The sequence below is a fragment of the Acinonyx jubatus genome, chromosome B1, assembly GCF_027475565.1.
Source record: "Acinonyx jubatus isolate Ajub_Pintada_27869175 chromosome B1, VMU_Ajub_asm_v1.0, whole genome shotgun sequence".
NCBI lineage: Eukaryota > Metazoa > Chordata > Mammalia > Carnivora > Felidae > Acinonyx > Acinonyx jubatus.
In genome coordinates, this window is record NC_069382.1 from 72894493 (window position 1) to 72909029 (window position 14537).

Below are 14537 nucleotides of genomic sequence, written 5' to 3' on the forward strand. Positions count from 1 at the left end.
TCTTAAACTCCCTAGAACTAAATGCAAAATTTGGTAGTTTTGTATATATGTACATTTTTCTTGAGGAAAAGGTCCATAGGTGGAAAAACTGAAATTATGGATTTTAGTTGAGGGCCAACCACAGAAAAAAATTTGTTTCAGTGATATATACTAAGGTAGTTTCCCTATCTGCCAAGTATAACTTAATTAACAAGAAATTTCAACTACACAGAACTGATATTTGCTTCTTCTCTTTAATTCATGGCATGAATTTCACGATTTTAATATATTGACCAGCACTTTAACAGATTTATAAATAATATGCAGTTTACAACTCAAAGAATAATTTGTATTCTTCAGAGATTAAACTTTACTAATCTTTAAAAAGGAATTTTTATTTAGAAAAAAATATTTTTGCTGTAAAAAACTGTGATGATACTAAGATTCTTATTCTATCCTCTCTAAATGATTGTTGCTCCTTGTCTTAAGAAAAAGAGTAATAAACCTCAAAATATTAACATATGTCAAGTTGCTACCAGGGGATTTCTAGGACCAGTTCTTTCATTATAACCTCTATTAGAATGTGAATGCTAAGTTAGAGTCTAACCAGGGCCTCTTGTAGGACAGACTAAGAGGGGAAACCAAATGAAAAATGAAACCTCTGCAATGAGACACAAAAGCCAGGACAGAAACATTTAGTTTCACTGCCTGTGCCACAGTGACACCAACTGGTCAGCCAGGATACAACAACTTAAACCACCATCTTAATTTTATACAAGACTATATTTTTTAGAGTACATCATGCAGTTAAGTTTTAAATAAAAACTAGTATTTGGGGCACCTGGGTGGCTCAGTCGGTTAAGCATCCGACTTCAGCTCAGGTCATGATCTCATGGTTCGTGGGTTCGAGTCCCGTGTCAGGCTCTGTGCTGACACCTCACAGCCTGGATCCTGCTTCTGATTCTGTGTCTCCCTCTCTCTTTGCCCCCTCTCCTGCTCACGCTCTGTCTCTCTCTGTCTCTCAAAAATAAATAAATGTAAATAAAAACCAGTATATGATTTTAAACTACAAACAGGTGTAAAAGGAAGATGTATATAAGTAAAATACTTGAGCAAACTCTGGTTATTATCCAGTTTAACATGAGACCTCTTTACTAGTCTATAAAATACAGTCTAACGCTAAACAATACATTTTAACACTTATTTTCCATATGAATTTTCATCAGTAATAAAATATAAACATGAATTTCAGGCTAAATGCAATTTCCCTTTTATTTCTCAGGAAAACAAAGGAGTATGCTAAAACTGAAGTAAACATATGCCTAAAAGATCTTGAGTATAATTTATTCAAAATGGTCAAAAGTTGCTTTTGAAACATTATTTTCACTTGTGGTGAAAGGAATCACACAGCCAATTTCATTTTAATTCAACATATCAAATAAGAGACTCTTGTGATACATATATTTTTAATAAGAGCAGATACAGAAATTTTATCATGTTGAATTTCTTTAGGGAGGTGAAGTGGGGTATACTACTTGAAGTAGATATTGTTTATTTCTAAATTATTTCTTTTTATTTATTTATTTTTGAGAGAGTAAGAGATAGAGCAGAGAGGGCCAGAGAGAGAGGGACAGAGGATCTGAAGCAGGCTCTGTGCTGACAGAGCGGGGTTCGAACCCACGAACCGTGAGATCATGACCTGAGCTGAAGTCGGACACGTAACCAACTGAGCACTTTTATTTTTTATTTTCAGATAGAGAAAGACTGCATGTGAGCGGGGAAGAGGGGGAGGGAAGGAAGGGAGGGAGGAAGGGAGGGAGGGAGGGAGAGAGAGAGAGAGAGAGAGAGAGAGAGAGAGAGAGGGAATGAATCTCAAGCAGGCTCCACACTCAATGTGGAGCCCAATGTAGGGCTCGATCTCCCAACCCTGGGATCATGACCTAAGCCGAAGTCAAGAGTTGGACACTCAACTGACTGAGCCACCTGGGTGCTCCAGGTTAACTGCTTCTTAAGGAGCCTTTCCCAGGTAAAGTTCACATCCAATAAAAGGAGGCCTCCAGAAGAACATCTTTTTTTCTTCTTTTACCACCCAAGAGAAGTGAAATAACACTGCAGGAAAATGTCCAAAAAGAATCTGACATTAACCAATGAGTAAACTTACAAAGCAGCAAGTTAACTGGCTTTGACTGCATAAGCAAAGAGCTTATACAGATATTTGAAGGTTTAAATCACTTCACTCTAGTAAGACTCTATTTTTTTTTCAGTGCTACTCAAAGGCAAATAAGGTTAAGTGAAGAGTCATGAATAAGTTTAAGTATAAGGCAACCCAGAAAAAGAACAGAGCTGGAAGAATTACCCACCAGGTATTAAGGTTAAAGATAATATTTGTTCCAGACTTAATTAGTGTAGTAATTAAGTAACATAGTGTGGTATTATTGTAAAGAAAGACAAAAAGACAAAGAAATAAAACAGAGTCCAGAGACAGTCCCACACATATATGGCCACCTGATTGACAGCAAAAGCTCCCAGTGGAGAAAGGACAGTCTTTTCAATAAACAGTGAATAGCAGTAAGATACTCATGAGGAAAAAAAAATGAACCTTGGCACCTGGATCACACTACACAAAAATTTAATTCAAGATGAATCACAGAGCTAAGTGTGAGAAGCAAAACAAAAAAACTTTCGGGAGCGTCTGGGTGGCTCAGTTGGTTAAGCATCTGATTCTTGATCTCAGCTAAGGTCATGGTCTCATGGTTTGTGAGTTTGAGCCCTGCGTCGGGTTCTGTGCTAACAGCTAAGAGCCTGCTTGGGATTCTTTCTCTCTCTCTCTCTTTGTTTCTCCCCCACGTGGACCCTATCTCTCTCAAAATAAATAAATAAACTTAAAAAAAAACCTTTTAGAAGAAAACAGTATCTTCATGATACTGGGATAGGCCAAGGTTTCTCAAAAGGGGCACAAAAATCACTAAAATGACACAGATAAATTTGACTTCATTAAAATTAGCAACTTTTGTTCATCAAAAGATACCATTAATAGAGTACAAAAGCAAGCTACTGACTAGAACAAAATATGTGAAATACACATATCCAAACAAATGACTTATATCCAAAATAAAGAACTCCTATAAAAAAATTAGAAAAAGGCACACGCCCAATAGAAAAATGGGCAAAAGGCTTGAAAAAGGACTTCATGCAAGATAATATCCAAACGATCAATAAGAATATGAAAATACGCTTAACATCATTAGTCATTAGAGAGATGAATATTATGCTTCCATCAGAATCGCTAAAATTAAAAGGCATGACAATACTAAGAATTGGTAAGGATGTGTAATAACTAGAACTCTTACCTGCTGCTGGAACCACTTTGGCAAATTAGTTGACAATATCTACCAAAGCCAAACATCATGTATCTAGCAATTCCACACTAGGGTATATACCCAATAGAAATAGGTGATTACGTACACCAAAAGACTTGCACCAGAATGGTCACGACAGCTTTATTCATGATAGCCACAGACTGGAAACCTAGGTATCCATCAACTGAAGAATGGATATACAAAATTGTGACATATTAACAGAATGAAAAACTACAGCACAGTGAAAAAGAATGAAATACTGCCACAAACAACAGTACTGAATAAACTTCACAGGAATAACACTGAGTGAAGCCAGTCAAAAAAGAGTACATACTGTAAGATTCCATTTATTTGTAGTTCAGGAATAGTCCAAAGCAATCTGTGATGCTAAAGTCAGAGTAGCAGTGATTATTCTGGGAGACAGGGCAGTGTACTGCCTTGAAGGGGGCAAGACGGAGCCAGTTAAAGTCCTGGAAATGTTCTACATCTTGATGTGTGTGGTGCTTCCATTGAGCTGTATACTTAACATCTGTGTTTTACTGTGCGTAAGTGGTAGCTCAAAAGAGAACAAAACCAACAGAAAAGAAAAAGAAACAGGCTTAAGGTGGCAGGTGAATATCCAAAACAATGCAGCATTTGTATGTACTGCATTTTCTTGGACTAAAGTCATTAGACTGTCTATTAGAACATCAACTCCCTGATGGCAGTATTTTTGTCATTTTTATTCACTACCATATCCACAGTGTGATACACAGCAGATACTCGATACACAGCAGATACTCGATAACTATCTGCAGAATAAGTTTGCAAAAGGACTGTTACCAAAAATAAAATGAAGCAATCATTAACTAAAATCTTGGTATAATGAGTTATTTGAATTAACAGAAGTTTATAAAGTAATTGCTAGAGTCTAATGACGGTAATGTGATTAGCTTATTATGCAGGTGTGTCTTAGTACTTTCCAACACAAGAAAGACTAAAACCTGAAGTGAAAATTTCCTTTGTGTGCCCAGAATTTAAAGAGTCTCTATTCTGTGAGTTCCTCTATTTTAAGGCCACAGGTACATAGACACTAAATTAAAGCACTCACAATTAAAATAACCCTCAAGTTTGGGGCGCCTGGGTGGCTCAGTTAGTTAAGCGGCCGACTTCGGCTCAGGTCATGGTCTCACGGTCCGTGAGTTCGAGCCCCGCGTCGGGCTCTGTGCTGACAGCTCAGAGCCTGGAGCCTGTTTCATATTCTGTGTCTCCCTCTCTCTGACCCTCCCCCGTTCATGCTCTGTCTCAAAAATAAATAAACGTTTAAAAAAAAAAATTAAAAAAAAAAAATAACCCTCAAGTTTGAAGACACATTCATTCCTTCCAAAAAACTGTGAAGGCAAAAATAAGTGAAATTCAGTGGAATTTACTAAAATCAATTAAAACAATCTAAAACAGTGGTTCTCAACCAGAGGTGAGTTTCTCCTCACACCAGGGGTCATTTGGCAATGTCTGGAGACATTTTTGCTTGTCACAACAGGAGGAAGAGGCCAGGGATGCCGCTAACCATCCTACATGCAGAGGCCAATCCTCTACAACAAGGAATTTATCTGACCCAAAATGTCAAATTATGTTAAAATAAAGGATTTTATTCTTCAGCATATGAAAGAGTCCTATTTAAACTATAAAATAATTTGGGGCACCTGGGTGGCTCGGTAGGTTGAGTGTGACTTCGGCTCAGGTCATGATCTTGCAGTCTGGGGGTTCGAGCCCCACATCGGGCTCTGTGCTGACAGCTCAGAGCCCAGAGCCTGCTTCAGATTCTGTTGTCTCCCTCTCTCTCTGTCTCTCTCCCAGCTCATGCTCAGTCTCTCTCTCTCTCTCTCAAAAATAAATAAACATTAAAGAAATTTATTTTAAAAAATTAAATTAAAAAAACCTATAAAATAATCCATTTCTTTCAACTATTCCTTTTTCAAAAATATGAACATTATATTTTTAAAGTTGTACACGTACCAAATGTCATAAAAAGGGGTATTTATTGTAAATATATCCAGAAATAATAACCATCACTACCATTTCTAGGACTATCCTTGGCATATTATTTATTTTATCTCATTTAATATCAATATCCCCATGAAAGTAAGATTCTCATTTATAGAGATCATAAAACAAAAACTAGAAGAGATTAAACACCTGCCCAAGGTTACACTGCTAGAAATGACATAGCTAAAATGTGCACCCAAGTTATCTTCAAACCCATGGTGTTTCCATTAAAATGCATTAAATTTCAATTTCAAATGAGAGGCAGATCAAAATTGAAAGCACTGCAACTTTCATTTTCCACCAAGTCAAGTATGCCACTTTAGAAAGTAAATGGCAAAGTCAGGAGAAGCCTACTTAGGAAATATGTACTAAAGACACACAGAAAAGAGATTACTGCCAATTTTTGAAAGGGTAATCTATAGTTAGTATTTTTTCTTATCACAAATATTAAATAGTTTCATAAAGTCATATACCAAAATCATGAGATATACTTTGTTCCAGTCATGTAACAGAACTACTGATGATAACATCAAGGCATGAATGCTTACTGGCTAGGAGCTTAACCTTGACAAATCACGAACATAACCCACCTAGTCATCCCTACGTGGTAACATTAGGTTCCTAACACTTTGGCCAATCTAAGAAAATATTCCTAAATTAAATTCTATTACTTTCATCTGATAGGCTTATCGTGGTCCTCTGTATCAACAGAAAGGAAAATATTCTTACCCTATTAAAGCCATGTTCATGAGAGTCATCAACTTCTCCATTACTAGTCACTGGAATTTCTGCTGCTGAATTTTTGGGAGATTCTTGAGCCATGCTAGACTCCTAAAACAAAACAAAACAAAACAAAACAAGAAACAGCTGTAAATAGCACCAAATCATAAGAGGCAAATATTCAAAAGATTGTTAATGTTTATAGCACTTAAAAGCCATCATTATAGCATTAAAAAAAATAATTACAACCTAACTAACATAATAAATATGATATTAAGATAATAAAAATGTATCCGGCTTTTAAAACTGGAGTCAACTTAAACTTCTTATTTAAGAACAAGTTACTTGCAGATCCCAGGGGGCAATAATAAATTGCCTCATAAATAGTATTATGATAAGGCTACCAGTTACAACTGAAAAAAATATCACAGAAAGCCACACTTCATTATTAATTCAACTACAGCAGCTCTACTTTTCCTGTTGTACATAATGGGCTTCTCAGCCAGCTTTTGTTTAAAGAGTTTCCCTGATACAACAAAATGTTTAAATCTGTACACTAGGAGAATTAAAATTTTACATTCTGGCTTTACTGTTCTAACAGTCAAATAATGTTTAAAAATACATTCCTTAATTTTATAAGCACATTTTCTATAAAATATAAATTTCTTTCAGGAACTTAATATAGTTAATCGGTAACAGAAAGTCAATTCTGGTTAATAAAAACTTTTTTTGCTCCAATCCTATGTGATTTAAGAAACATGCGTGGCTACAAGATAAAATGAGAATTTTCTACCTGTAAAGAGTCTTAAAAATTATCTAGTTTCCCTCACTTTAAAAACTTCAGAGTAAATAACTAAACCATTGATTCCACTTTTCACAGAGAACAGGTATCCCTCATCCCTCTCTTCTCCTTGCCTCCCTTCCCTTTTAAACCAGTAATGGCTTTAAAAGCATTACATGCACATACACTCACACTTATAACAACAGTGCCCACTAGAATAAAATACATGTTAGGTACACAATTGATACCTAACATTGTATGTTCTAACACTCAGACCTGAATCCTGCTACCCCTGATTCTGCACTGCACAGAATTACCAAAACCAAACCAAATAACTAAAATGTGTGTGTGTGTTTAATTTACAGAACTGAATCTTACTGCCAAGAGCATAAGAGGTTCTTTGATTTTCTCTGAAAGTATTGTTTTTAAGATTAAAATAACTAAGAGAGTGTTGTCATATCTAGCTCGTGCATTACTAATTTTTAAGGGGTTAAGGAAAGGTTCAAGGCCAGAAAACTTTATTTAAGAAAAAAAAAAAACAAACACTTTTATTTTTAAGTAGGCTTCACACCCAGCGCAGAGCCCAACACAGGGCTTGAACTCACGACCCCAAGATCAAGACCTGATCCGAGATCAAGAGTCAGACGCCTAACTGACTGAGCTACCCAGGCACACCAAGGCCAGAAAACTTAAAAAAAAAATTGCACTGAACTTTTATAATTAGGTAAGTTATACTACTAAAAGCAACTATGAATGCAAATTGGTTTGTGGTCTAGTCTCTACTTCCATGAAATATAAAAAGGCCTAATTAAAATACTGAATGACACCCAACAATACTTTTCATATAGTGTGTATATCATTAAGTATGTGAGACAGAAGATACTGTCAAATATATAAGGTAGGACTTAAACGAATCTATTGATAACACTATACAGATCAGCAATTCTCAAACTTTTTGGGCTCAAGACACCTTTACATTCTTCTTTTTATTTTAATGTTTATTTTTGAGAGAGAGAGAGAGCAAGCAGGGGAGGGGCAGAGAGAGAGAGAGAGAGAGAGAAAGGGAGACAGAATCTGACGCAGGCTCCAGGCTCTGAGCTGTCAGCACAGCCTCTGACTTAAGGAGCTTGAACCCTTAATATGTGAGATCATGACCTGAGCCTAAGTCAGATACTCAACTGACTGAACCACCCAGGCACCCCTAGACCCATTTACATTCTTAAAAATCATTAAGTATCCCCAAAAGCTTTTATTTATATGGGTTATATCTATCAATGTTTACTGTATTAGAAAGTAATGCTGTAAATTAAAAAAGCTAATTATTAATCCATTTTAAAGTAATAATACAGGGGTGCCTGGATGGCTCAGTTGGTTGAGCATCCAAATCCTGATTTCAGCTCAGATCATAATCCTGGCGTTGTGGGACTGAGCCCTGCATTAGGCTCTGTGCTAAGATGGAGCCTGCTTAGAATTCTCTCTCCCTCTCTCTTTCTCTCCCTCTACCCCTCTCCCAGCTTGCACTCTTTCTCTCTCTCTAAAAAAAAAAAAAAAAAAAAAGTAATAATTATATACACATGTTAACATAAATTCTTAATATGAAAATAATTATACTTAAAGCAACAAAAACTTAGAACAGTAGCACTGTTACATGGTTTTGCAAATTTCTGAATTGTTCTGCCTTTATGAGAAGACAGCTGGACTCTTCTATCTATTCCCACATTCAATCTGTTGCAATATGTTGTTTTGGTAGAAGTATATGAAGAAAACATGGCTTATGTGGCTACTGTCTTTTCAAATAATTGTGGATATACCTTTTTGATACTATATCAAAACTTGACAAGTGGTCAATTTTTTAAAAAAAAATTTTATTATGTTTATTTATTTTGAGAGAGAAGGAGAGAAAAAGAGAGACAAAGTGAGAGCAGGGGAGGGGCAGAGACAGAGGGAGACACAGAATCCAAAGTAGGCTCCAGGCTCCAAGCTATCAGCACAGAGCCCAATGCGGGGCTCCAATCCACAAGCCGTGAGATCATGACCTGAGCCAAGGTCAGACGCTTAACCGACTGAGCCACCCAGGCGCCCCAGCAAGTGGTCCTGTCTTAAAAGTAAACTACAATGTGGAATATAAAGGCATGATACCATAATGATGAACATCTGTCATAATCTATAGCATTAAAATCCATCGGTCTACCCTGTACTTTGAATGTGTCTTTCACATATGCATGATTGGGTAACATCGTGCATTGGTCATTTAGAAAACACTGGTTTGATGACTTACACATATCATCCAAATATTGACACAGTTCCTTATATAATAAAAAGTCTTACTTTTATATCTGATTTTTATCAAAAACAGTCTTTGGATTCAAATTTTCCAAAATTCTAATTTTTGCTGGAAAACTTGAATTTGACCGCTGGCAAAAAATAATGTCTATTATTTTACTTACAGTAACAGGTTTTCCAAAAGTATGTCTCCTAAATAACCAAGTCTGAATAGAGCCACAGTTTGCTTCTGCAGTTAGTTCAGCTACCCTTGTCATGCAGCAAGAGTGCTTTATACATACTTCCCATTTTGTCCCACAGAATGTTAAAAAGGCTTAATAAGATTGAAAACTTTTACTGCTTCACTAAAGACATTCTTAAGTGAAGTTGGTAATTAAAAAAAAATTTTTTTTAATGTTTATTTATTTTTGAGAGACAGAGTGTCAGTAGGGGAGGGGCAGAGAGACACAGAGAGAAAGACACAGAGAGAAAGACACAGAATCTGAAGATGCTCCAGGCTCTGAGCTGTCAGCACAAGCCCGACATGGGGCTCGAACTCACAAGCCGTGAGATCATGACCTGTGCCGAAGTCAGATGCTTAACTGACTGAGCCACCTAGGTGCCCTGGTAATTTTTTTTAAATGCAAGTACATAATGGTCTAGAATATGACTACTCCTACAGCTTGGGACAACCACCTTGATTCCTGCTAAGACACCAGCAGTTTTATTTACCTATTCTTGTGCACCATCAGTGCAAACGACACAACAATGAAAAATGCAAACAATTCAAATGTCTTCTCAGTAACGTTTCAAAGTTTTACCTTGTAGACTCCCTGGAATATTCCTGGGGACCTCTAGGGCCTCCAAGCCACACTTTGAAAAACACTGGTGTAGACAAATTTACCCAACATTTAGTGAAGGCATTCTTACTAAATTCTAGAGAATATAAAAAACAAATAAGGTAGTCACTGCTCTGGGGAAAAGCACCACTGATTTAGTTTGGGAGCCCAACTAGACTCTTTAATAAATACCTAGAACAGCAAGCGTGTGCCCCTCTTTCTTTAGGACCCTCTAATACCAAACCTACCAGAATAGTTACGGATAACATAAATCCTAGGGTCATTCTAGGCCAAATCTCTATTTCTTGGCAGCTCCAGAAATGTTCTGCTTCCCGTAGATCCTCATTTATGTTACATTCTACTCGTTATACAAACCTTTTTATCACGATAAAAATTATACCTAATAATGTTTATACTATCTGGCACAAAAATGGGCTATCTCTACATCCTTGTATCCCTGTTTGTATTCCTAGGGCAAAAGAACAAAGATCTGAGTGAATAAAGTAAGGTCCTTGAGGATGGAGACACTCTTAGCCATATCTGTGTGCTCAGAGATTAGCCCAGGATTTGGCAAGCAAAAGGTTCTCAATAAATGTTTATTGAACGGCAAGGAGTGCCATGAGTTACACCAAAAGTCAGATTTGTAGTTGGGAAGGTGTTAATATAATCATTATGCATTTGTGCTCCACATCCACTCTCTCCTTTGTCCCACCCAAGGAGTACAGAATAACACATTTGTTACTTCTTGTGGATATCACTGTAGTAAAACAAACCAGGGGGAAACACGTGGAATAGAAAAAAAAGTTAATTATCAATATTTCAAAATTAGTGCACTTTAATTATTTTGAGACAGTTATAATGAAAGACTAAAATGTCAAACTGAAATACTATTTGGTTAGGCCAATGAAAAAAGACCTTTCAAAATAATGCAAAATCCTTACACATTTAAACATTAATCATTTAATTAAACATTAAAACATTTACCAAAAAACTTATTTCCTTGCATTCCTAAATATATTATAAAAACTACTGATTTTTAAATTTATTTTTAATTATTTTATTTTAGAGATAGAGAAAAAATCCCAAGCAGGATCCATGCTCTGCATGGAGCCCAATACGGGGCTCAATCCCATGACCCTGGCATCATGACCTGAGCCAAAATCAAGAGAGGCTCAACTGACTGTGCCACCTAGGTGCCGCCCCCCCAAATACTGATTTTTTTTAAAAAGTCTTATTTCAGAGTTCATCTTATCACAGATTTCAAACAAGTGAGGAATCAGTAAAACTAAATCTTACTTAAGGCTTGCAAGTAAAGGGAAAAATAAATTAGAGAAGATTCCAAAAGTTTAAAAAGGGAAGACAAAACTCCTCCACTTTAGAGGGGATTCCAAGGGAAAGAGTCTCTGAAATAGATGTGAAAGAGAAGTTTGCATTCAGACAAGTACTGGAGAGACCTCCAGTAAAGTACTTCAGTAGAGGCCAGTAAGACTGTATAAAATAGCAATGTTATTGTAACATTATATGTGTTGGCCAATACCATAGGGACCGCTGAAGGTGAGATGGCTCTTTACAGTTGTCCAAATTAAGGCAAGGCGGCTAGGCCCTTGTACCCCCACATCTCTACCACTGATCATTAGGTGCAGGCTATCCTCTAGGGGTATAACCAGGGACAAGGCAACTGTCATTGGCAGAGGCAATTCCTGGGAAGACTCAGCTATGAGCCCTCAGCAAGCAATACTCTTGGAATGAGGGCTTTAGTTCCAAAGGGAGTAAATGGACTACGCACCACAGCATCCACTATATCCTCCTTATTATTCTATTTTTTTTTTCAATCAAAAGGTCTCACGTATTTATAACTGAACCAACCTATGGTATAGAAGCATAGTAACAGAGAAAAATCATTTCCCTGATAAAACATCTGCTGTACAGGTAGTAGGGAGGTTTACAGAAGGATGGGACAGAACACATGACCTTCAGGCAGCATAAATATGTGTGCCATCTCACGTGCGATCCCTTACAGACCCAGCTTGGTTCTTCTCCAATGCCACCGTTTGGAGTTGTACCTGATTTTATTACCAGTTTTCATCTGAATCCACAGGCGGATGGGACAATTCTGCTTTTATTTCTTGGCAAGGAATTGCCTGTTCCTGAAAGTCTTGTGAGAAGACCTGGTGAGGAACGGTCAGCTGCACCATGATGGTGGAGAAAAAGAGAGAGCTCCTTATTACTAAGGTAGTACCTATTCTATTTTTTTTTAAAGTATTTTATTTATTTTTGAGAGAGACAGAGAGCGTGAGCAGGGTGGAGGGCAGAGAGAAAGGGGAACAGAGGATCTGAAGTGGGATCTGTGCTGACAGCAGACAGCCCAATGCAGAGCTGGAACTCACAAACTGCAAGATCATGACCTAAGCTGAAGTCAGACTTGCTTCACAGATTGAGCCACCCGGGTGCCCGAAAATAGTATCTATTTTAAAAGAACTTGAAATGTCTTGTTTAGGGGATATCTGGCTACTTTATGCATAAATTTACAGAAATTCACTGGTCTCTACTAAGAGAAACTGTTTCTTTCATAGTCCCCAATTAAGGGGTGCCCAGTAATTGAAACAAAGAAGAGCCCCTGACACAGGCTGGCTGATCCACAGGTCACAAGCTAAGAGAAGGGCCGGTTAGAAAAGTATTGCCCAACAGAGGAAAGAGAAATGTCCTGAGCTAATCAGACTCTTCCTGAAGGGTAAATAAGGGATGCTGAGAGAATTAGTCAATGGGGGTATTGGAAGACAAATGAGTGGAAAAGAAAAGCAAAGAGGAGAATTATGCAGATGACAGGTCACAGCTTAAACATTCCCAAACTCTAGCTCACAAGTGTTAATCAAGTTTGTCAAAGTTTATTGACAATGTTATGTGTCCAGTTCTTCCTTTCTGAAGTATGACCTTATGAAAATCTTCTGTTCTTAGATTCTTTTTTTTTTATTTAAAAAAAATTTTTTTCAACGTTTTTATTTATTTTTGGGACAGAGAGAGACAGAGCATGAACGGGGGAGGGGCAGAGAGAGAGGGAGACACAGAATCGGAAACAGGCTCCAGGCTCCGAGCCATCAGCCCAGAGCCTGACGCGGGGCTCGAACTCACGGACCGCGAGATCATGACCTGGCTGAAGTCGGACGCTTAACCGACTGCGCCACCCAGGCGCCCCAGATTCTTTTTTTAAAATTGTGGTGGATTCTGTGCAGGAGGGAGCATGAGAGCAGCATGGTCAATCCTCTAGTGTCCGAGTCAGCTAGGTGTGAGCATGGCTGAGCAGGAACCCATAGCTCAGTGGCTAGCACAGACTGCGGCTGAAAATGAGGAGGATGAACACGTGGTCAACCATAAGCCCCCCCCACCCAGAAGGGCATCCAGGAGATCCAGGAGCTGGACAAGGATGACGAGAGTCTGTGCAAGTACAAGGAGGCCCTGTTGGGCCACGTAGCTGTGTCTGCTGACCCCAAAATCCCCAGTGTTGCTGTGACCCGCCTGATCCTGGTGTGCAGTAAAGCCCTGGGTCTTCTGGAGCTGGACCTGAGAAGTGATCTGGAGAGCTTCAAGAAGCAGTCCTTTGTGCCGAAGGAGGGGATGGAATACCAGATGTGAACTGGGAGACTGTGTCCGGCATGAAATACATCCAGCACACGTACAGGAAAGGCGTCAAGACTGACAACATCGACCACCTGCTACCTGATGGAAAGCTATGGTCCCCAGGCAGAGGAGTATGAGCTTCTGGCCTCCATGGAGGAGGCGCCCAAAGGTATGCTGGCTCATGACAGCTACAACATCAAGTCTCGCTTCACAGACGACAATAAGACTGACCACCTGTCTTGGGAGTGGAACCTTACCATCAAAAAGGAATGGAAGTCTCCTTGGTGGTCTCGCCTTGCTGCTTCTGCCTGTACTGGGGGGTAGAGGAGAGAGGGAGCCTCCAGCCCAGGTCTCCACCTTCCCTTCCATACCTTCAGGTTCCCCTACCTGTCCTAGCCTGATCTGAGGTCCCGGCTTTTCCAAGGGAATCTCATGGGGTGCTCAGATCCTTGTGGGCCTTTGCAGTTGCCCTGAATCCTGTTCTTTCTCTTCTTCCAGGATGGGAATGGGGTGGGGTGCATAACTGGAGGCTTCCTGGGGGCCAGCCACCTTCCAGCTTTCACCTGTGTCCAGTCAATTAATCCAACACTGTTAGTAACCATCTAACCATGATGTCTTAACATGTAGAACATGTGCTGTGGGGGCTGTCACTAACCTCTAACCTCCTACGTCTGCATGAGCACATGATCTCCCCCGTCTCAGCCCCATCGGCAACTCCTGAGGCCCTGGGGAAGTGTGGGGGATGTGCTGCTGCTGCTCTCCTGCCTACCGGGGATTAGCCAGCCCCCTCCCTGAGCCAGGGCTGTGGGGACGGCTCCAGGGGCTTGGGGAAAGCCAAACTGCCAAAACTGAAGTAGTCTCCATTCTAACCTAGGAGGCCAGGTGTCCTGATGCCCCTGCTTTCTCTGTCCCAGTGGGCAGTGCCGGAGCCCATGGTCCCAGCAGACAGCCCCCTCT

General features: G+C 39.1%; 1 protein-coding gene and 2 pseudogenes across 6 annotated transcripts in view; 1 reads left to right on the plus strand and 2 right to left on the minus strand.

Moving 5' to 3' along the window:
- Nucleotides 1-14537, minus strand: part of ARFIP1 (ADP ribosylation factor interacting protein 1) — a 126597-nt gene that overhangs the window by 71584 nt on the left and 40476 nt on the right. For all 6 annotated transcript variants that reach the window (XM_027067465.2, XM_053216860.1, XM_053216862.1 and 3 more), the window contains one exon: nucleotides 6093-6194. In XM_027067465.2, the coding sequence (XP_026923266.1) occupies nucleotides 6093-6194 (102 nt within the window). The remainder of the gene's footprint in view (nucleotides 1-6092; nucleotides 6195-14537) is intronic.
- On the minus strand, nucleotides 9610-12536 carry LOC106982437 (60S ribosomal protein L39-like; annotated as a pseudogene).
- On the plus strand, nucleotides 12931-13904 carry LOC106982438 (rho GDP-dissociation inhibitor 1-like; annotated as a pseudogene).